At 54.9% G+C, this 23,422-nt stretch overlaps 2 protein-coding genes across 2 annotated transcripts; one reads left to right on the top strand and one right to left on the bottom strand.

Moving 5' to 3' along the window:
• The first annotated feature begins 800 nt into the window (after window positions 1–800).
• On the top strand, window positions 801–3,600 carry LOC110354706 (uncharacterized). Its single transcript, XM_072034935.1, has 2 exons — window positions 801–1,734; window positions 2,059–3,600. The coding sequence occupies exons 1-2, from the start codon at window positions 934–936 to the stop codon at window positions 3,589–3,591; spliced, it is 2,334 nt and encodes a 777-aa protein (XP_071891036.1). The 5' UTR covers window positions 801–933; the 3' UTR covers window positions 3,592–3,600.
• An 8,373-nt stretch (window positions 3,601–11,973) lies between these two features.
• On the bottom strand, window positions 11,974–22,371 carry GDF6 (growth differentiation factor 6). The gene is made up of 2 exons (XM_027452490.3): window positions 21,916–22,371; window positions 11,974–13,491 (listed from the first exon to the last, which is right to left on the bottom strand). The coding sequence occupies exons 1-2, from the start codon at window positions 22,241–22,243 to the stop codon at window positions 12,590–12,592; spliced, it is 1,230 nt and encodes a 409-aa protein (XP_027308291.3). The 5' UTR covers window positions 22,244–22,371; the 3' UTR covers window positions 11,974–12,589.
• Between the last annotated feature and the right edge of the window lie 1,051 nt (window positions 22,372–23,422).

The raw sequence follows: 23,422 nt of genomic DNA, 5'->3' as shown, positions 1-23,422 counted from the left end.
AACTGGGACCTCCCCCGATAGCCAGGACTGCTGATAAATGATGGATAGGGGCTTGGCCAGCTCCTCTGCCAGTTCTCTCAGTACCCTTGGGTGGATCCCATCCGGCCCCATTGACTTGTGCACATACAAGTGCCGTAGCAGGTTGCCAACCAGTTCTTTGCGGATAGTGAGGGCCACCTCCCGCTCCCTGTCCCCTTCCACCAGCTCAGGGTACTGGGTATCCAGAGAACAACCGGTATTGCCGCTAAAGACTGAGGTGAAGAAGGCATTGAGCACCTCCGCCTTTTCCTCATCTCTTGTAACTAAGTTTCCCCCCGCATCCAGTAAAGGATGGAGATTCTCCTTAGTCCTCCTTTTTGTGTTGATGTATTTATAAAGACGTTTTTTGTTATCTTTAACGGCAGTAGCCAGATTGAGCTCCAGATGAGCTTTGGCCTTCCTAATTTTGTCCCTGCAATATGCTGTGATTCTGTGATTACTGGACCAAAGAAGGTGATTTATCCGAACACCAGGCCTTACATCCCAACACCACCAAACACCAAGCACCCCAAGGCAATGGGCACCCAAACATCCCTCCGACACAGCGGGCCGACCAGCCCAACACCGTGTGAGGAGTTGGACTTGGTGGTCCTGAAGGGTCCCTTCCACCTCGGGGTATTCAGTGATCCTATAATGCACACCGCCCAACTCCACAAAGGGCATAACCCCGCCCTCCATTGTGAGGTCACGCCGCGCACCCTATAAATTCCAGGCGCACGGCCCCATTGCCAGTAGCAGACGCTGTCTCTGCACTGGTGCGACTGGTGCGACTGGCAGTAGACGCTACAGGGTCAGGGGCTGCTGGCCCTCGCAGACCCAGTGAAGGTGACCGACCGTCAGTGGCCAAGGGCCACAGCAGTCAGAGTTCAGCCAATTCTTCCTGTCCCCGTGGCCATGGTGCGGGACATTGCAGGAAGGGGACCGATGGGGCCCAGCCGCCCCACGCCCCGATGGAGCCCAGCGCAGCTCAATGGCAGCTCTGCGCAGCAGGAGGAGCGCAGGCTGGAGCTGCAGGCACTGCGTGCCAAACTGGAGGCCGAGCGCCTCCACAACCAGGAGCTGCGGTGCCACTTCGCCGCAGAGATTTGCAAAATGAAGGAGGCGGAGGAGAGGGAGCGGCAGCTGCTGGTGCAGCAGCTGCAGCGCGAGTGGGAGAGGCAGCAGGCCCTCGACGTGCAGCGGCTGCAGGAGCAGCAGCGGCAGCAGCGCGCCACCGAGACCCAGCAGATGCTGCGCTGGAAGGCGGCCGAGCTGCAGGCGGCGCAGGAGCCGCTGCAGAAGGAGCGCGACGCTACCACGCACCAAGCGCGGGAGCTGCAGCGGCAGCTGGCCGACGAGCTGCGGAGGCCTTGCACGAGCAGCAGCGCAGCCCGCGCCAAGCTCCAGGCTGTCCTCAAGGAACTGCGCTGGGAGATGCATGGGGACCAGCCTGCCCGCATCCGCCAGCTGCAGCATGAGCTGAAGCTGGAGAAGAAGCTTTTCGTCAAGTACATTGTGGCGGGCTTCGAGGACGAGCAAGAGGACAGCCAGGGAACAAAGGGCCAAGAAGACCAAGAAGGGCCCTTGGGCAAGGCAGAGCCAAAGACGCCAACACGGGCTCAGCCTGCCCAGGACGCACCTCAGCAGGGAGCCAAGGAAAGCTGTGGCTCCGAGAAGGGCAGCAGCCGCCGCCCTGTGAAGGACGCTCACGTCCAGGTGAGGAGACAGGCTGAGGAAGCTGGGGGTGAGAAGGCTCCGGGGAGACCTCGGGGCGGCCTGAGGTCCCTAGAGGGGGCTACGCGAAAGCTGGGGAGAGACTCTGTCAGGGAGTGCAGTGGGGGGCTCAGAGGAACGGCCTGAGGCAGAGGAGGGCACGTTTGGGTCAGGTATCAGGAAGAAATCCTTCCCCGGGAGGGCGGCGAGGCCCTGGCGCAGGCTGGGGGGGCCCCAAACCTGGCAGGGGCTGGAATGAGGTGGGCTTTGAGCTCGGGCTTTGAGCTCCCTTCCAACCCGACCCTTTCTCTCATTTGGTGATTGCAGGTTCCAGAACCTTCCGACCAACACAAGGTGCTGCCAGGCACGCTCAGGTGGATGCTGGAGCAGCACGCCCGCCTCCAGCGAGCCATGAGCGGCCTGGAGAAGCAACGCCAGGCCCTGGAGGCAAAGCAATGCCTCCTGAGAGAGGCAAGCACCAAGGAAGAGTGCCAGGAGCTCCAGATGCTCCAGGAAGCCAAGGAAAAACTGGTGGTGCTTACCGAGCAGCTGGAGGAGAAATGCAGATCCCTGCTGAAGATCATCCACCAGGCCAGCAAGACTCCAGGGCCTCCACCCAGCCAAAGCTCTGCTGAGGCACTGCCACCTTGTGAGAGTGCCCCCAGCCCAAGCGAGGAGGTGCTGGTTGCCCAGCTCATGCAGCTGAGCAAGGAGAAAAACCGACTGGAGGAAGAAAATTCTCGCCTCCAAAGGCAGCTGGACGCAGCAATGGAAGTCCAAGCTGAAAATGCTGACCTGAAGAAGCAGGTAGAAAAAATGGCAGAGGAGCAAAACTCTGCCCTGCAACAGGTCAGCGAGCTTCAGGCCCAGCTGCAAGAGGCAGAGTGCCAGCTGAAAGCGCTCAAGGAAATTGCAGATAGAGGGCCACAGCTGGAGAGAGAACACCTGGAGACACAGCTGGCGCTCCAGAAGAAAGAACAGGAGCTCGAGAGCTTGCAGAGAGCTCAGGCAGAAGGCAAGAGGCAGCACGAGGAAGCCTCGCAAATGTTACGAGCCCAGGTCGCCGACCTGGAAGATCGGTGCCACCATCAAACCAAACAACTCAAGCTGCTCGCTGAGGAGCTGCAGCGGCTGCAAAGCGAGCAATCCAGCCCTGCCACTACCCGTCTGCCACAGCTCTCACCTACCCACCCAGCCACCTCCGAATCCCAACCGGCAGAGGACAGCCCAGGGCCCTGCCTGCCTGCAGAGGAGGGCGCTGCGGATGAGAGCCAAGAAGCGGAAACTTGGCAGCAGCCCTTCGACCTGCAGGCTTCACTGGGACAAGGACCAGCAAGGATTCGGAAATTCCTAGCTCTGAACAGCTATGACCCTGCTGATAGTCCCAACAAGCATCTGGAGCGAGAGCTTCCCCTCACGGCGGGGCAGTTTGTTTATGTCACTGGGGAGATGGATGAGGATGGCTGGTATATAGGAGAGCGGACAGACGGCAGTAGAGGCTTCGTCCCCTCCAATTTGGTGGAAGAAGTGTTTGACGACCTGAGCTTGACAGCAGTGCCGCCAGATCTGGGGGATGTCCTTCTGGACACCAATGAGGGGGAGAGCTCCACTGACAGCAGCAGCAGCAGCAGCAGCAGTGGGGAAGCCAGGGATGATCTGGACAAAGAAATCTGTCCCGATATGATGGCTGCATGGGCCGTTGCAGAAGCCTTCCTGGAGGAGCTGCGTGACGTGCTCAAAGAGGACGAAAAAACCTCCAGGGAAGGAAACGATGATTCCAGCGACCCCTTCTGTCTCTCATTCATGATGGAGGAGGAGAAAGATCAGGGTGGGGGTGCCGATGGCACCAAAAGTCAATAAAACTGTCAACAATAATGAGCCTGGCCTTGGTGATTCTTCTCCAGAAGGTTTATAGAAATGGAGAAGGACTTCTTTGCCCTGCAGGTCACTGCACGCTGGAACAGGTTGGCCAGTGTTATAAATGAAGTCTCAACTCAATCTAAATTGTGTAATATTTATAAAACAAATATTTCTAAAAGGTATAAAAGGCAAGTCAACAGTGCTGGGTGTGCGGGGAGTCTATGCTCCACCAACACGCACACACGAACATCAAACATTCTAAATATACAGAACATCGCTTTCCATACTAAACCCGAGTATGCCTATACATAAGTACAATCAGGAAAGGTAACAAACAATCCTTTAAGTTCCATGACTTAACAGTCTCCATATTCCATTCCTTTTCTTGACCACAAATAAGGCTCCATTTTCCATTCCTTTTGAACGATATGTCTCGCTTTAAGTTGTCAAGCAACTCGGTCTTTGGGCCTTATGTATCCCGTTCTTCCCGGATTGAAGAAAAGCATATCCATCTCCTTTTCAAGGCCCTACCCCAACCCTAACCGTAACCCTAAACTTAACCCCAACCGTAACCCTAACCTTAACCCCTACCCCAACCCCAACCCTAACCCTAATCCTAACCCTAACCCCAAGCCATAACCCTAAACCATAACTCTAACACTAGCACTAACCCTAACCCTCACCCTCAACCTTACCCTCACATTAAGCCTCACCCTCACACTTACCCTAACCCAAACACTAACCCTAACACCTAACCCTAACGCCAACCCTAACCCTAACCTTAACCCTAAACCTAACCCTAACCCCAAAAAGTGCCCCCAAGGGAAGCCTTTGGGTACACCTTAATTCCCCAGCGGAGACTTTACGCAACCCCACATGCAACTGGACTCTGTGTTCGCTTTTTCTAAACAACCCTAAACGTAACCCTAACTGGAACACTGAGACGAATATAAAAGAGGGCCCCAGAAAATGCGTACAGAGCCCCTTTCTCCCATCAAAAAAAGCCCCCAACAGAAACCTTTGGGTACAGCTGAACTCCCCAGGGGAGCCTTTCCGCAACCCCCCACACAGCATGACTGTTCTTTTCACGGGCATCAAATTCCAAAATGAGAACTACTCTTAACTGAAGGTTTGCTCCACAAACGTCCTGTTATGGCTGTTTTGTCTCTTTATTGTTTTGTTTTGTATTAAAAACATCCATATGCAACAACACGAGGCTGCAAGAGGAGACGTTCAGTCTTAATATCAGGAATTGTGTCTTAGAAACGTGGTCAGGCTCTGGAACTTGCTCCTGCTGAAAGGTTTCATGACACCAATCTGCCAGTGGTCAGGAAGTGTTTGGACAATGATCTCAGACGTATGGTGTGTTAAAGAATGCTCCCGTGTGGAGCCAGGAATTGGACTTGATGATCGTCATGGGTCCCTTCCACCTTGGGATATCACAGAATCACAGAATTTCTAGGTTGGAAGAGACCTCAAGATCATTGAGTCCAACTTCTGACCTAACACTAACAGTCCCCACTAAACCAAATCCCTAAGCTCTACATCTAAACGTCTTTTAAAGACTTCCAGGGATGGTGACTCCACCACTTCCCTGGGCAGCCTGTTCCAATGCCTAACAACCCTTTCGGTAAAGAAGTTCTTCCTAACATCTAACCTAAAACTCCCCTGGTGCAACTTTAGCCCATTCCCCCTCGTCCTGTCACCATGCACGTGGGAGAACAGGCCAACCCCTCCTCGCTACAGCCTCCTTTAAGGTACCTGTAGAGAGCAATAAGGTCACCCCTGAGCCTGCTTTTCTCCAGGCTGAACAGGCCCAGCTCCTTCAGCCTCTCCTTGTAGGACTTGTTCTCCAGGCCCCTCACCAGCTTCATCGCCCTTCTCTGGACCTGCTCAAGCACCTCCATGTCCTTCTTGTAGCGAGGGGCCCAAAACTGAACACAGTACTTGAGGTGCGGCCTCACCAGAGCCGAGTACAGGGGGACGATCACCTCCCTAGCCCTGCTGGTCACACTGCTTCTGATACAAGCCAGGATGCCGTTGGCCTTCTTGGCCACCTGAGCACACTGCTGGCTCATATTCAGCTGACTGTCCACCATCACTCCCAGGTCCTTCTCTGCCTGGCAGCTCTCCAACCACTCATCTCCCAGCCTGTAGCTCTGCTTGGGGTTATTGCGCCCCAGGTGCAGGACCCGGCACTTGGCCTTGTTGAACTTCATGCAGTTGACCTCAGCCCATCGGTGCAGCCTATCCAGATCCTCCTGCAGAGCCTTCCTACCCTCGAGCAGATCGACACACGCACCTAGCTTGGTGTCATCTGCAAACTTACTGAGGGTGCACTCAATGCCCTCGTCCAGATCATCGATGAAGATATTAAAGAGGACTGACCCCAGCACCGAGCCCTGGGGAACGCCACTAGTGACCGGCCTCCAACTGGACTTGACTCCATTTACCACGACTCTTTGGGTCCGGCCATCCAGCCAGTTTCCAACCCAACGAAGCGTGCACCAGTCCAAGCCTAGGGCAGCCAGTTTCTTGAGGAGAATGCTGTGGGAGACGGTGTCAAAAGCCTTGCTGAAGTCAAGGTAGACCACATCCACAGCCTTTCCCTCATCCACCCAGCGCGTCACTTTGTCATTCCTCTGCAGGGATCCTACCCTTGAGCAGGTCAACACTCCTGCCCAGCTTGGGGTCATCTAGGAACTTAGTGAAGGTGCACTCAATCCCCTCATCCAGATCATTGATAAAGGTATTGAAGAGAACTGGCACCAGTACTGAGCCCTGGCCCTACTTCTTACACTATTTGTGACTGGCCTCTAACTGGATGTCTTTTTTCACCTTTTGTATAATGCATTTTTGCTGTCAGATGACCAAATGGCTCCTGACTCAGGCACCCTGGGTTCTTTCATCACTGTCCTTGCCAGAAGGATAGCTTCCTATGGGACCTTCAGTATATGAACGTTTACCAAACTGCCTGTTTCCTTCCTTCCTTTCCCCTTTCAGCCCCTCCCTGAAGGACCTTCACTATCAATTCCCTGAATGTGTGGAAATCTGCCTTACAGGAGTCATTTGGTCTTGCTCTCCCCTTCTCAATCCTCCTCACCAATGCATGAGCTCCAATTGTTTTTGAGCAAGTTCCTCTTTATTACTCATATCTATCACAGCCTTATCTGGCCGTGTCTCCTGTAGCTGCCTCCACACTTTGAAACAGAAAGTTGTCCCAACACATTCCAAAAACTTGAGGAATAGTGCTCTGCTGCTTTTTGTGGTTTTGTTTTTGATTTTTCTTACAACAGATATCTGATTAGATAAAGTCCTTGATTACCACTACCTCATATCCTCAGTACGCTTCTGGTAGTTGCTCAAAAAAATTGACATCGACCTCCTCTTCCTCTTTAGGTGATCATTAGTAGAACCATACTGTTCCTCTCTATTTTATCTCCAACAGCTCTGTCCCTCCCCACTTTCTGGCCACGCATTCATAATATGCCAGATAATACTCTTCCCTTTTCTCCTGCCTGTCCTTCCCACACAAATTACACTCTCCAATAATATTAAAGTGCTGCAATTTATTCTGCAGAGTCTGTGTGATGCTGATTAAAGTGTAGCCTTTGTTGTGTCCCAAGACTTCTAGTTCTTCCTGTTTATTCTCCATACTCTTAGCATTAGTGTAAAGACATCTCAGATGTTTGGCAGTTTGCCCTTACATTATCCCTTCTGTCCTTCTATGGTCCTCCTGCAATTTCCCATTTCCACCCCAGAAATGAGTTGTCAACCAGACCTCCAATTTTCCTATTCACCTGCGGTCCCTCCTGCCCTCCCAGATGAAAGCCAGTGTCCTTGAATCCTGCTCACTGGTTCTTCCCTAATGCTAAAATTCTGTCACTCTGAGAAATAATGGTATTTTGCTAATTAAGCAATGCTCTGCAAGATGGAAATTCCCCTGAGAGTCTTCATAAAGAACAGGGTGGAAAGTTGTTAGTAGAAAAGGGTTCTTGGGGGATAAAAGTCCCCAGGCTGATTTCAGGCTCCCCAGCTCCAGAGACAGGGTTGACAGCAGATGTAATTAAAACAAACACTAGTTTTGCAGCAGCTCGTGGTGGCCCGAATGCTAGCATGTGACCAAATATAGGGGCCCATCAGGCTGAAGCCAGGCAATACTAGCCCCAGTTAAAACCTTGGAAGAACCCTTCCTAATTCCCAGCTGTACAATGCACTAAATAATAACGTGTATTCACTGAGATTGGTCAGACCGAGCGGTGCTTTGCAGGGCTGTAGTCATCGAGGAATAGGCAGCTGATGAGCACAGCAGGGGTAACACACTGACTCTCCTCCCTCGAACAGCTGGAACATCCACAGTTTACAACCGGCCTGACATCGCAAAGCAACAAGCACAAATATTTGGAAATCTAACGGTATAATATAGCTGGATGCTGACAGGAGAGCCCCACTCCAGAGGAAAAAAACTCCTCACAGCACATAGCCGCTATGCGAGAGGACAAATTGCACGCTATTGCAACCTACTGTCCTGCTGCCCAGCCTCTGGATGACTGACAGGCCTGAACGTCAGTCACTCGGCTTCCCCAAGGCTTCAGATGTGCTTCTGAAGTAAAGGTGGAGAGATTACAAAGAAGGAAGCTTCATTTAATGTCAGCGACTTTGTCCCTCCACTAGCATTTGAGGTTAAACTCTGAGGTGTGAAAAATGAACCTGCTAATTTTGCATGTCAGTGAACAGACTAAGCTCTCATCTACATGGAGATAATGGAGAGGAAGGCTGGACCCATTGGTCATGTGAGGAGCGAGGGAGTACAACATTTTTCCACCAAAAAAAAAAAAAAAGGTAAAAATACAGCCCCCATAAATAAATGTAAGAGAGAACTTGGGGTCCATAAAGGGGGAACAGCACTTGCAAAGAAAGGCCTTAAGCTCCAAACCATTTTTTTCCATTCAAATACTCATTATTTAATTTTTCTGATGGATAATATCTGTATTTCAGAGAAGTGCAGGTCATATTTTTGTGTGTTTGAGCAACACAGCCAGTGGGATGGATGAATTGGGTAACACTCACTGATAGGCATCCCACAGCCAGGCAGGCTGTCTTCAGCTGTCTTCTATCTGCTGGTGTCTATTCCCACTACTTATTAGATTCTGCTCCCTCTTCTGGCCAGCAACATAATAAAAGAAATCATTTCCCCTTTTCAAATTTGATTTTGAGCACGGGGAGTTGAGAAATGGAAAAGAAAATTCATATTACTTTGGCAGGACAAAGAGATCTGAGCTACACATCCACTGAGTTACCATATTTGGATTTCTCTGTAACAAAGGCTTTCAGTATTTGTGGTAAAAGCTGAAAAAATAGTTACTGGTATTTTTTGTTCAGCTCACTGGTTAGCACTTGGGGGGAGAGAGGGACAGGGGCAGAGAGGGAAGACCATCTGTCAGCTCTGTTGTATCCTTTCACTTCTCCTCAGCACTGTGCTGTTCCTCTCAGTTTTGTACAAAAGAATACTGCAGAACTAAAAAAGGAAATGGAGAGAGATTCCGTCTTTAGGAAGAGCAGACTTGCCAAAATGGGCTCAGATGTTACATTAGCTATAGCATCCAAAGGACGTGCTCAACAAGGCCAGCGTTTCCTCTCTTGCAGCAAGTGAAGTCCAAAAGGTTTGTCTCCAAAGCAGATATTGCAGATTCTGACTATTTAGGTTGTTTGTTTGTTTGTTTGTTTGTTTGTTTGTTTTTTCAGGTCTTCTAATTCCCTTAGGAGATAAAAAATCAGAGACATTTGGTAAAAGAGCTTTCAAACCTTTTCTGCCCATCTGAGGCATCTCCTAAAAACTGGTTAATGTAGAAGGTACAAAGGGCTCTGCAGTGCACATCCAACACAGCAAAATCTTCACTGTTGCTTCTTAAGGATTTCTTTTGTGGAGAGCTTTCCTAGGCTTCCCCCAGCTGGACTTTGTCTGACCAAACTCCCTAAAAGCACACCTGAGGTGCCCCAGAAAGGAGAGCTCAGTGACACTGCAGCTTCCTACCAAGCGTGCCATGTACAGGCTTGCAATATAAGCGATATCAGGCTTCATGCTGAAAGGAATCTGCATGAAAAACAGTTTTAGCCAATGCATGGTCTTTACACCTGATGCACTTGTGCTCCCCAGTCAGTGAAATCAAGAGGCGAGTCGTTCAACCTTCAATCTCTTTGCTATCTGTGAATTTTGTAAAACCTCAGCTTTTTACATTGTGTTCATTTCCAGTTTACAGCACCTGATGTGTCTTGACTACCTTTGCCCAGAGAGTGCGTTCCAGCCTGTTGGGTTGTGGATTTTCTGTGTCATTTTTCCATTGCTTTTCTCCATAATGAGAGCAGGAGCTGATGACTACTAGACCAGGGAGATGGGAGCAGCCACCAAAGCCCACACCAGCCAGAATGCCACTTTAAATCCAGCTTTAAAACCATTTTTTTAAAAAAGCTGCTATCCCCATATCTACTATTAGTCCCAAACTCGAAGCACTAGCAAATGCTAAAGAGAAATATTCCTCTGGAAGTTGTATTGACACTAAGGCTGGACTCCTCTGCAGGTCCCTCAGCTGCTGCTGTTCAGATGCCTGGGCCCAGTCCTGCAGCCCTTTGTTCAAGCCCCAGTCCGAGCAGGAGGTTTGCCAGAGAAAAGTGTGCGAGATCAGATCTAGTGATCTGGTAGCAATTCCACTTTATATGAAAGGAACCTTGTTTTCAAACACATTCCACAGTTGCCGCAAGGTGAGCAGCTCTTGCAGCTCTTGGGCATGTAAGATGAGGCTTTTTTGGGGGTGTTTTGTTTTGTAATGGGGTCTCAGACCCCCCGGGCTGCCTGCACTCGAGAGCACCCTGTCCTCTGCACACATTGCCATGAGAGAGGACGGGACTTCTCTTACTGAAACAACTACTCAGTGAATAGTTCTTCATTATCTATGAGATAACCAGGAAAGATTTAATAAATATATTACCCATTGCATCAAAAAATAAATATCATTTATAAAACATTCATTATCTTTTGCTCATCATCATAATACAGTGTATATACACGTGCCCAGTACAGATGAGATTTACAAACGGTTGCCTGAATTTTTCCCACTTCATGCATTCTCCCCCTTACAGTACCGTAAATCACCGCATCAAACGCATAAAATCATAATGCAGCTTCTTGCAAATTTCTGCCACCAGCACATACCAAAGATCTCGTGAGATTACAAAAAAGTCTTCGAATAGGAAGAATGGCTTTAGGTAAGTCTTAAAGTGGCACTTGCTCCAACTCGGCTCTGCAGCATTTTAGCACTGGAGCCAGCATTTGAGAGCTCAGATCTGCTTAACCAAATAATAGAACATATAAAAGCAAGCTGACTTTTTGGAAAAAAAAAAGTTTAATAATACAGTAATAGTTGTAGTATCGTCCAGTAAAGGTGTATTGTAAAAATGTTCTGAATATTAATTTACCTCAGATAACTTTAGAGTTGTAAATACTTGCATTATAGTGAGGTAGACAGTAAAAAAAAAAAAAAAAAAAAAAAAAAAAAAAAAAAAGTTTCTTTTCTCCGTTATTAGCACAGAATTAAAATCTTGTAATAATATTTTAAGGAAATGATAATGTTAAGTAAGAATGAAATATTTGATTAATGCTTAATTCTGTACAACTCAAATATAAACTTTTAAAAATATTAGAAATTATAACATTTCGAGTGCATATAATGTTTTATACATTAAAAAAAAAAAAAAGAGAAATGCCTGTTGTTCATCTCCATTTTGCACTTTTCAGTCTGTTTAAATAAACGAATATTTACAACTTTTATATGAACAACAGTGCATCCCAGGCAAAATGTGCATTTTAAATTATTGCTCCTGGTCGAGTCTTTTTACTAGCATTTTATATTATTATTCTCTTCTCTCTCTTTTTTATTTTTTTTTCCATTTTCCACCAATTTGTAGCTCTGCGACGCCGGAGAAGCTAAAGACTCCGGCCATGAGTGGGGGAAAGCCTGAACCTACAAAGAGTTGCATCAGGAAAAGGGCTCGGCACGCCTCCAAGTGCACTTTCCTCGGGTGAAGCTGAGCCCAGAGGTGGGAAGGGACCAGCAAGCGGACACAAATGCCTTTTCCAGCGCCACACTCGCGTGTAATACTGCTGCAGGTTGCCAGAGCCCCGGAGCTGGGGCTGCCCAGGGATCTGGAGCTGCCCAGGGATCCGTCCCCGCCTCGCTGCACTTGGTCGTGAAATCCGAGGGAGTTTTCCTTTCCCCTTCACCCCGCTTGTGCTTTCTGTAACACTTCGCTCTTTTCACAGTTTTTTTTTTTTTTTTCATTGCTGTCTTAAAATATAACCTAACTGGTAATTACAATCTTGAGCAATTCTTTTTTTTTTTTTTTTTCTTTTTTTCCTCTAGGGGAGGGGGTGGGGAGGAGGCTATTTGCGGCCGGTAATCTTGCAGGAATGTGAAAGAGAGAGGGCAGAAATGAAATAGCCCTTTTCAGAGGAACTTCAGAGACGGGGCTCGGTCCGCTCCCTCTCCCTCCCCCAGTTGTTTTTTTTTTTGTGTGTGTGTCTTTGTTGTTGATTTTTTTTTTAATTTTTTTTTTTTTTTTTTGTACTTGGGGAATTGCCTTCACCTTCGGAGGGAGGGGAGATGGGCAGATAAAGCCCTGGTGGGGGAGGCACGGGAAGGGAGACCCGGCTAGGCGCTAGGAGGAGGACGAGGAGGAGAGGAGGAAGAGAGGAGGAGGAGGAGAGGATGAAGAGGAGAGGAGGAGGAGGTGAGGAGGGGAGGAGGAAGAAGAGGAGGAGGAAGGGAATAGGAGGAGGAGGAAGGGAATAGGAGGAGGAGGAAGGGAATAGGAGGAGGAAGGAAAGAGGGGGACATCGTCCCCCCCGCGGCTCCCGGCTCCCCGCCGCCCCCCTCCTCGCCCTTCCTCGCTCTTCATCCGACGTCTTCCTCGCCCTCCGCCGCCCGGAGGGGCTCCTCGGCCGCTACCTGCAGCCGCACGACTCGACCACCATGTCCTCGTACTGCTTGTACACCACGTTGTTGCCCGCGTCGATGTAGAGGATGCTGATGGGAGTCAATTTGGTGGGCACGCAGCAGCTGGGCGGCGTGGAGCCGGGGTCCATGGAGTTCATCAGGGTCTGGATGATGGCGTGGTTGGTGGGCTCCAGGTGGGAGCGCAGCGGGAAGTCGCACACCCCCTCGCAGTGGTACGCCTCGTACTCCAGGGGGGCGATGATCCAGTCGTCCCAGCCCAGCTCCTTGAAGTTGACGTGCAGGGGCTTCTTGCTGCAGCGCAGCCTCGCCTTCTTGCCGTGCCTTTTGCCGTGCCGGCTGGCCGAGGCGGTGCGGCGCTGCCGGGGGGGCCGGCGGCCGGCGGGGGGCTGCTGAGGAGGAGGAGGAGGAGGAGGAGGCGGTGGGGGAGCCCCCAGCTCCGCCCGCAGCTCCCCGAGGAGGCTCCGCCGCCGGGAGCGGGTGAAGACCACCAGCAGGGCCCTCTCCTGAGGGGGTCTCGTCCCCCTGCCGAAGCCCAGCCCGCGGAGGTCCAGCCAGCGGCGGGGCGGGGGGGAGCCGCGGCCGGGCGAGGCGCGGAGCTCCAGGCAGAGCTGCCGTCGGGGCCGCTCCCCCCGCAGGCCCTGGCGCACGTCGAACACCTCCCAGCCTCCGGGCCCAGCCTCCAGGCTGCGGGAGCCCAGGGGCAGCGGGGAGAGGCAGGGGAAGAGCTGCAGGAGGGGGGCGGCCGGAGGGGGCGGAGGGGGCGGCGGGCGGCCGCGGGGGGGGCGGCGGAACAGGCGCAGCTCGGCCCCCACCAGCTCCTCCTTGTCCGAGAGGGTGGACACGTCGAAGAGGTACTTCTGGCGCCTCAGGGGAGCCGGAGAGAGGTCGTCTGTAAGGGGGAGAAAAGAGGATTAAAAGGGAGTGCTCGGGGGGGGGGGAGATGAGGGGGGTACGGGGGTGGGAAGGGAGGGAGGGCAGGGTGCCCCAAAAACACCCCGGGGGGACCCCTGGGTCTGAGGTGGGGTCGGGGGGCAGAGGGAAGGGAAGGGAAGGGAAGGGAAGGGAAGGGAAGGGAAGGGAAGGGAAGGGAAGGGAAGGGAAGGGAAGGGAAGGGAAGGGAAGGGAAGGGAAGGGAAGGGAAGGGAAGGGAAGGGAAGGGAAGGGAAGGGAAGGGAAGGGAAGGGAAGGGAAGGGAAGGGAAGGGAAGGGAAGGGAAGGGAAGGGAAGGGAAGGGAAGGGAAGGGAAGGGAAGGGAAGGGAAGGGAAGGGACCCACACCAGACAGGAGACCCCATTCCCACACCAGAGGCAGCACATGGCAGCCCCTACTCAGGCATGGCCTTGGCCCATCAGCCCAGCCAGCATCCACAGTGTGCTTGTATACATGTGTCCACATGTACATATGCACATATATGCTTATATGTTCTTCTTCAAGAGAAAAAAAAAAAATAGACTTCTTTTTTGACACATGGGTGTACAAAATGCAGCACAGAAAGCAAACCAGATTCCCCTGAGCTGCTTTCCAATAAAATGTTTACAACCCAGCAAATACAAAAATTCCCAAAGCCCCCGGGTTTCCCCAGAAGCTAGTAAAGCTTGTGTATATTTCAATAGTAAAAGTGTCAGTGGAGCCTCTGTTCAGCAGCCCCTCGCCGCTTTTCCAAGCTCAGCCTGCTCCAGAGGCCGAAAGGGAGCCTAAAGAAATATACAGCCCCTGTTATTTATTGATACCAAAGGTCATCGCTATCCCTAATCAGTGTATTTCACAACCTCGGCTCTACTTGACAGGTCTGGGGGAACCTCCTGGGGGGGCAGGAGGGACAACGGGATGATTTATGGAAACCAAGACCCTTCAGGCATGCCACAGCGATGTAAAAATGAGTGCGGCTCAGCACGCAGGCCAGCAGCGCGGATTTATTTACGCACCGGAGCTGCATCTTCCCACAGCCACCGAGAGGGAAGAGATGGAGTGGGGGGGCTCCGGTGGGGACGGTGGGGAAGAAACCTGCCCCAGTGGCTGCCCTGGGGAGAGGGAGCCCTGTCGGGGAGGTCCCGGGGACAGACTGTAGGAAACAACCCCCCGAAAGCTGGGGATGCCCCAGGTGATCATAACAGCCCCTCTATAGAGCCGAAAATGAAATAAAATAAATAAAAACAGCCCTGGGGAGCGGCGCAGAGGGGGGTCAGCCAGAAGGGGGTGTGCACCCCGAGGGCACGACCCTCTCCTCGTCCTCCCCCCATGCCCCTCTCCTCCTCCCCCTCGCCTGTCGCCCCCCCAGCGCTGCCTGCCGGGGGCACCTGGTGGGCGCAACGGGGGCTCCTGGCATCGCAGGGCTGCGGCGAAGCTTTCCGCCTCCCTCCCTTTTCCAGCGACCCCCAGGGAAGCAGAGCACCCCCTGAACCCTGCCCTCACCCCCGGGGTTAGGATGCGACCCCCTTACCCCTGCCCTCGCCCCCCGGCGTTAGGACCGGCCACGGCTCCACCTCTGCCGAGGGGGGGGGTCAGGTTTGGTTCCCGAGGTAGATGCTCGCCCTCTTTGTTACCCCCCTTTCGGCATGGGGTGGAGGGGGGAGCGAGGGGCTGCTTCCAGCCCCGTGTCCCTCCGGAGCCAAATCTCCTCCCCCAGCCCTTTCCCGGGGGAGGGCACAGGTGGCAGCGCGGCGCGGCCCCGCCGGGGGTGTGGGTTAGGCAGCAGGGAAAAGAGGGGACAAACTCCCTTCGGGTCCCTGTTTCTGGGGTTGTGAAGGCTCTGCAGACCCTTTTTGGCGGAGTAAAGGGGGGAACCAGCTCCTCTCTGCGGCTCCCAGAGTTTTCCCCGCGGGGGTGGCCGTGCAAAACGCGCTCTCCACCAGCATCCTCCCACGTCGCAGCGCAGCCTGGAGGGTTGGGGCGCTCCGGTGGCCCGGCGTGTGGCCCGGTACGCTGGGGACAAGGCCACCGGGAGCAGGAAGGTGGCCCAGGGCGAGCGGGGCTGCGAGCCGGGCTCCGGCAGCAGCAGCTCGGCGGTGGAAAAGCCCCGCTGGTTGCGGCGGTCCCGGCTCTTTTGTCAGCGAGGGGCAGGGATCCCGGCTATTTGAAATAAGCGGCTACGGATCCGATCAGATAAACGCTATTTATTCGCTCTCGTAACCTAATAATTCCAGATGAATACATAATCCTAACCCGGGACTGGCTCGCTCCCAGTGCGGTCGAGAGGGTGGGAAAAAAAAAAAAAAAAAAAAAAAAAAAAAAGGAGAAAAAAATAACAAGAAGAAAAAAAAAATCAGGGAGAGAAAGCGGCACCTCGGGAGCCTCCAGAAGCAGGGCAGGGGTGGCTCTGCTTCGGGGACCTTTGTTCACAGGACGAGGGAGGTGCGGGGACACCCGGGCTGTCCCCATCCCTTTGTGCGTCCCGGGACTCGGCATCTCCGGGTTTCCTCCAAACCAGAGAAGGATTTGGGGTGAACCCCGTGGTTTCCACCACCCTGCTCAAAGCTCTGCCTTCTTCTCGGGCCAGCTGAGGCCGTCCCTATTGTTATTCCCGTTCCTGAATTATTTGGAGAGAGCCGGGCAGGGGGAAGCACACATCGCTGCAAACGCCCCGAGGGGACGTGTTTATGCTCGCAGCGTTAATTTAGACGAATGTTAGCTGCGTAAGGAGCATTAGCCTTATTCCCACTCGCCGTTGTTTATTTTTGCAGGCCAAGATAAAATATTGGGGGCGGGCGGGGGGGAGAGGGAAGGGAGCAGACTACGCCGGATTTAAGCGTGTGCCACCGGCGGGGGACGGAGCAGGGCCCTCCCCAAAGCTTTGGGACGGGGACAGGGGCAGGGATAGGGGCAAGGACAGGGGCAGGGACACGGGCAGGGGTCGGGGGGGCTGTGCCGAGCCCCCTGCCCGCCCCTTCCTGGGTTCTCCCCTCTTGGCGGTGCCGGCGGCTCTGTCATCCCCGCAGCGAAACCCCTTTTGGGGCCGCGACGTTTCCTTTAATTCCCCGTGGGAAGCACCTCGGGCTTCCCAGCCCCTCTTTGTCGCAGGCAGCCCGGCCTTTGAGGCGAGCCGGGGGTTAAGGAAGGCTACGCCGAGTTTCCCTTTTCATGGCAGATCAGGTACCGGGCTGCCGGCCAACTCATCAGGGCTCGGATCTGAACTTTACATCACTGCAAATTATACCCAAAACCGCATTCGAGAAGAATTTCCCCCGCTTCCCTAATTCTCTTTCGAGCCGGATTTAAACTCGCAAACCAAAAGCACATTTGCCGTTTGCAAAGACCCCTCGCAGCCGCTCGCTCGAAATTAAAGCCCGTGTAATTGGGACGGGCTGCCCCTTGCCTGCGGAGTCGCAACGCTGACAGGTATTTGCTTTCGGAGCCCTGCGAACAAGGGGCTGCGTCTCCATGTGTGGTATTTCCCCTGCTCTCAATTCCCTGGCTCCGAGCGTGTTTCCTTTATTTTTTTTTATATTACACCGGCTTGAGGAGATCGAAGCGTTTCGATCGCCTGGATGAAGAATAAAAGGGGAAAGACGGACGAATTCCTCGGGTGAGTTCCTAAAGCTGCCCAAAGCCGAGCAAACCAACGTGGGGGGGCTGTTTCCAGCCCCAAAACTCGGCGGGGAGGCACACGGCTGCAACCTACCTTCCATCCCCGGCTCGCAGCATCCGTGCCGGGAAGGCTGCCCCGGGATGGGCAGCGGCAGCCCCGGTCCCCGGCTCGGTTTCGCCGCTTCCCAGCAGCCGGTCCCGGTCCCCGAGAGCTCCGGGAGGGGCTCCGGAGGGCTCCGGGGAGGGCTCCGGGGGGCTCCGGGGAGGGCTCCGGGGGGCTCCGAGCTCCGGGTCCACCCGCCCCGCCGCGGGAGATGCGCTGGGGAGGAGAGGGGCTTCCCCGGGGGGGCTCTGCCTGCCGTAAGAGACACCGACACCCCCCCGTTTGCCACCGTTTCGCCCCCCGAAATATTTCGATCGAGGAGAAATCACGGCGTCCCCCTGCCCCTCCCGGCTTCGTTCGCGGCGCCGGAACGGGACCGAATATCCCCGGGGCTCGGAGCTAAGAAAAGCAGCGAGGGGACGCTTCGGAGGATTATTTCTGGGCGATAGAGCTGGAAGAGCCGAGATTCAGGGAAGGGAAAAAAAAAAATCCAAACAATATCCAGATCTGCCCACAACTAGCAAGGGCTGAAACGTCCCCTCTCGCTCGGAAACCACATTTCAGGCACACAACGAGTCCCGATCGCAGCCTGCCGCGAATCTCCGGCGCAAGGGAACGAGCATTTCTCCGACCAGCTGCTTTTTTTCTCCAGGACTGCGGAGGGAGGAGGAGAAGGAGGACGGCGAGGCTGCGGGCTGGGGGCTCAGCCGCTGCCCGGGCTTGGCCCGGGGCTGCCCCGGGTTTTCTCGCCTCCGGGTTCCCGGTTGGGGTCAGCCCAGCCCTGGCCACTGGAAATTGAACAGCCCCAAAGCGGAGAGCTCGATGCCACCGTCCTCAAAAAAATAATAAAATATAATAATAATAAATCATAATCATAATCATAATCATAATCATAATCATAATAAAAGGGACCTCCTAGCAAGCCCTGCCGGGGGATTTCTGGATTAAAAATAATAATAATAAAACAAAATAAAAATCGGTTGTAGGATGGGGTTTGAAATGAGCATCTCGACACGCTCGAACCCCCCCTTTCCCTTCGCCGAGCGACCCCGCAGCGCTACCTGTGCCGCGGGCGCTGCGCGTCCCCGCTCCGCCTCTGCCCGCGGAGGATTCCCAAAAGGAAACGAACGCAAACTAAGGAAAAAAAAAAATGAAAAAAAAAAATCATCGAAAAAAAAAATATTTTTCACCGAATTTGCCCCGGTAACGGCTTTAGAGCTCGCTCCTCGCCCGGGCGCACGGCTGGGCTTGGAAGCGGCTGCTCGCTGCCTCGCTGCGGCCGTCTGGTGTGCATTAGTGTTTTTATAAGGGGCTCAAACAAATCGAATACAAGGTCACCAAATAATTAACAGTTGCGAATTCCCTCCTTCCCCATTAAAATACTTCCCCGCTTATATTTCATTTTCCTTCTGCCAACGACAACACTGCCTGGGCAAAAGGCGCTGCGCGGATTGCACTGCGGCGCAGCTCTCGGTCCGCCCAGAAACCCGCTGTTTTGCATCAACATGTTGCACCAGAGGAACTCCGAGAGGGATTTACGCTCTCTCCTTCTGCCCTGCGAACAGCCGGACCACCTCCAGCCCCTGCCCGGGGGCTCCCCCCATCCTCCTCGCCCCCCTCGCTACCCTAAAGGCAGCGCACCCCAAGCCCATCCGATGGAGCCGGCGGAGGAAAAAGGGAGGAAAAAAGGAGACGAGCTCCCGTTGCCGTCCCCCCGTCCCTGCCGGGCGAAAATCCCGCTGCTCCGGGAGCCTTTCGGCCCCAAAAAGGTGGAGGCGAGACGAAACCCCGGCAGCCACCCCCCCACCACCCGCGGGTGCCGCTTCTCCAAGGACTCCCCGTTGAAAATCGCGCATCCCTCGCACGATTTGCTTTTCGGTTTGCTCCGAGCCGTGCCGCCGATCGTGCTCCTTGTGGCTTTGCTTGTTTAGGGCTGCCTTCTCCAGCTCCCTCCGCTCTCCTCTTTTTTTTTTTCCCCCCTCCTTTTTTTTTTCCTGCCTGGTGGAGCCCTTGCAGCTCCTAATTGTCCTGCCTTGCCGTGGAGCGCCAATGCTGGGGGTCCTGAGGCCAGCGAGAGCACCATCTGCGTTTTAATGAGTTACTTCATGTGCCAACAGTAATTTTCCTACATTCAGCTAGGTCCTGTCTGATCTTGCGACCGTAACAAGGGGGAGCGAGTGGGGGGCGGGAGGGGGTGGAGAAGGTGGAATCGCAAATCCTCTCCCCCCACCCTTTTTGCACTCTTTCTATCGCTGGGAAAAAAAAAATGCACATATATATGTATGTATATATGGCAGTGGTGCGGCTCTCGAGCTAGCCTGACAGGGATCCTATTAGCTCCAGGGGGAAGGAAAGAAAGAAGCCGAGAGCAGGGTGCGATGGCTGGGGCCGGGCCGGGCCGTCCAGGGGGGTGCAAACCCCATCGGGGAGCGATGCTGTGCGGCCAAAACCGCCCCCCTTTTTCGGCTGCAGTCCCCCCCAAATCCTGCCCACAAGGTAGGGCCACGGCCGTAGATAAAGCGCAGCCCGTCTAATTGGGTCCATTTGGGCGGCTATATTGTCTGCAAATGAACCGACAGCAAGTTTTTCCCCCCCACCCCCCCACCCCCTCTGCTTTCCCCGAGCAAAGGCTGCTCATCAGCAGCACCACCGCAGCTCGCCAATTAAGCGGGCTAGGAGCCCACGGGGAGGTGGGCAGCAAACCAGCTCCCACTTCAGAGGAACGGAAGCTTCTCTTGAAGTTTTTTTGGTGATGTGCCATTGGCTGGTCCGCTTCATTACGGGAGACTAGACAATATTTGATATGTTATGACATGAACACTCAATTAGATCACTGAGTTGAAATACTCCAATCAGTGGCTTGATGCTAAGCAACCCTCTGAAGGTCCAGCAGAAGGTCACAGCCTGTGACACATCAAATCAAAATCAATGGGGGAAAAGTGAGGCTTTCCCTTAATCAAACCGGGACTTCTGTTAGCAAATCACTTCCCCCGGAGTACAATCTCCCATGCAGCAAGATGAGCTAAATTTGTTAAATTAACTGTCTTTCTTCGGCTTAGCAAGAATAGGATGATCGCGAACGGGGCTTTATCTCCCCCGATTTTCCTGCGGGGGAAAAGCGGCCGAGGCCGTTCTTTTAAGGCTGAGCTTTCGAAACCCTGTGCCTGGGAAGTCCCCATCCCGCACCCCCTTTTTTTAAAGACCTTCATGGGGCGAAGGCGGAAAGCAAATCCCTCCTGTCCCCTGTCCCTTGTCCCTTGTCCCCTGTCCCTAGGAGCTGTCTGGGCACCGTCCTGCGCCCCCAGCCCCGACGGCGCCCCCGGCCCCGGCACCCAAGGGGCACCGAGGGACACCCAAGCCCCCGATCCGGGGGGGGGGGGGACACACGGGGACAAGGACGGGGACAGAGCTGTCCCCTGCAGGGGGTGTAGGGGACGAGAGGATGAAGGGTCGAAGAAGGATCCGGGTTGGTTTTGGGGCTGCTGCAGCTCCGGGGAGCAGTGGGGTTTGCGCGGTGCAGTGTTTGGTCCCCAAAATCGAGGGGTCCCGGCGAGTCCCGGGGGATCCCGGGAGGGGGCTGCGGGGTCTTCAGGATGGGGAGAAGGAAAAGACGCACGACCTTCGTTAAGAACCTCTTAATGAGTCTGTCATTAACGGCCCGCAAACCGGCATAATGCGAATTAATAAATACCTAAATAAATCAATAACTACTCGGGGGGCATTCTGAGGGAAGGGAATTTCTGTTTTCCCCCGGACCCGCACGCAACCTGCGCCCGCTGCCCTGAGTCCGAGCCATCAAAGAGCGAGGGGAAAGCAGAGCGAGGCCCCCCCCGGGGCTGCGGGTCGCGGAGGGGTCCCGAGAGCCCAGCGACATCGCTGCTGCCTTGGGGACAGCGGGGTCAAGGCCTGGGACACGGCTGTCCCCGTCCCCTCCCCGTCCTACCTGCGCCTCTCCCTCCGAGGGGCTCCCCGCGAGGGGCGCAGCCCCTGCCCCGGGGGAGCCGAGGGCCGGGTCCCCCTCATCCACGGCCACCCCCGGGGCTGTCCCCACATCCAGGACTTTTAAAGGAAGGGGGATGCGGCCCCAAACAGGCGGCAGCCCGCGGCTGAGCCCCGCTCCGCCCGCCCCGTCGGGGCACGTCGGGGCCCGGCGCTACCTGGGCTCGGGGCGGCCCCGGGCAAACGCCGCAGCCCGGCCCCGGCGCTTCCCGGGGCTCTTCCAGGTAAATCCCGATAAAGCAGGGCGGCTTTAGGCAGCAAATGTTTGCCCTCGGTCAGTTTGAACTTTCTATTTGCCTTAGAGCTGGAGCGATAAGGGAGAGAGATCTTTTCTTTGGCAGAAGGAAATAAACCAGAAGAGCTTTTTTTTTTTTTTTTTTTTTTTTCTTTCATTTTTTTTCTTCTAGGTTTCATTTACACCCGTGCAGATCGGGGGCTGCTTTTTCCTTGTCCCCGAGCCGATTTGGGGACGACCACGCGCGGCTCCCCGCACGCAGCTCCGGGATTCGCGCTGCGGGCCGCTTTGCTTTAAAATAAAAGCACGAGCTCCCCAAAGACACCGAGGGGGAGGAAAATAAAAAGAAGGGAAGGAAAGAAGAAGGAGAGGAAAGAAAAGCGTAACAACAAAAAATAAAGCCCGCTGCGGGGAGATGGGGGAGTACTGGGGGGGGGGGGGTCGGCGCTTACCTTGTCCCCTATCCACGAAACTAGTGATGGTGTTGGCGGACTTGGACGACTGGAAAAAGCTGGCGTTGATGCCCAACTTCTCGGCGATGGAGTAGGTCCTGAAGAGGGACAGCATGTACTCGTGGGGCTCCGCCCTGGGGGGCGCCCGGCCCCCGGGCTGTCCCCCCTGCCTCTGCCGGCTCTCCCGGGGGGACCGCGGCGCCCTGCGGCCCCTGCCGCCCTTGGCGAGCTCCTCGGCGGCGGGGAGGGAGGCCGGCAGGCAGCACGGTAAATCCCAGAGGAGGCCGGCGAGCAAGGCGGCGGAGAGCAGGGCCCGGCTCGCATTCATAGCGCTCGGGGCGGCGGGGCGGCGGCCCGACGTGAGGCTCCGGCGGCCCGACGTGCGGCGGGGACTGCGCGGCCGAGCGGCGCCGAGCGGGGAACTGCACCCGGGCGGGCCCGGCCCGGCTCGGCCCGCCCCGCCCCGACGCCGCCCGGACCGCCCCGCCGCCCCCGGACCGCCCCGTGGGGCGGGCTGGGTGCCCCGGCCGGCCGGCGGCGGGGGGCCGAGGAGGGGCGATGTGGGGCGATGTGGGGCCAAGGGTGCGCGGAGGGGTCGGGGAGGGGAAGGGGAGACGCGGGAGGGGAGGGCCGATGGGGAGAATCGGGGGTGCGGGGCACCTGCGGGGGGTGGGGGGGGAGGTCTGAGCCAGCCCAGGGTCACGTCGTAAGTGGCAGTCGCAGGTAGCTGGAAGGAGGTGTGGGGAGCTGGGGTTGGCTTCTTCTCACAGATAATGTCCTAGGACTAGAGGGAACGGCCTCAAGTTGCACCAGGGGAGGTTCAGGGTGGAAATGAGGAGACATTCCTGTCAGAAGGAGCAGTCAGGCGTTGGGACGGGTTGCCCAGGGAGGTGGTGGAGTCACCGTCCCTGGGGGTGCTCAAGGAGAGGTTGGACGTGGTGCTTGGGGACACGGCTCAGTGGGTGACATTGGTGGTAGGACCAGCTGATCTTGGAGGTCTCTTCCAACCCTAATGAGTCTATGGTTCTGTGCTGTCTTTCTCTAACATCTGCCTGAGGGGGAACCACCCCAAGAGGAGGCTGGGGCCCAGGAATGGCAGCATGGGACCAGCAGCACCTGCAGGATCAGTGGGGCAGCCAGGGCAGCCCGCTCCTTGCAGGGCCCAGGTCCCTCCTGCACCGTCAAAAGGATTCACCCACCCAGATCCGTTTGGTTTTCAGAAAATTGTGTCCCCTGTTGTAAGACTTGTCTATCCAAATGATTACATCCATCCACCTCCAGGGTTCACAGCCCTGGACAAAGAGGACAAATTTGTGCAATCCCCTCTCTCCTGCTCCCTCCTTGCCTCTTCCCAACTCCTCCTTGCTATCCTGCCTGAACCACAGCACGCAGCCACAAACCATCCTCCTCTGCCTCCCCACACTGCTCTGCCTCATGCTGAGCTCCTCTGCTCTCCTCATCTTCCCCCACTGTCCTCTGTTCTGCATTTCTGCCATGAGGATGGTGA

The sequence above is a fragment of the Anas platyrhynchos genome, chromosome 2, assembly GCF_047663525.1.
Source record: "Anas platyrhynchos isolate ZD024472 breed Pekin duck chromosome 2, IASCAAS_PekinDuck_T2T, whole genome shotgun sequence".
In the NCBI taxonomy this organism is placed as follows: Eukaryota; Metazoa; Chordata; class Aves; order Anseriformes; family Anatidae; genus Anas; species Anas platyrhynchos.
Note: the sequence above shows the minus strand (reverse complement) of the source record. Positions and strands in the feature narration are given on the sequence as shown.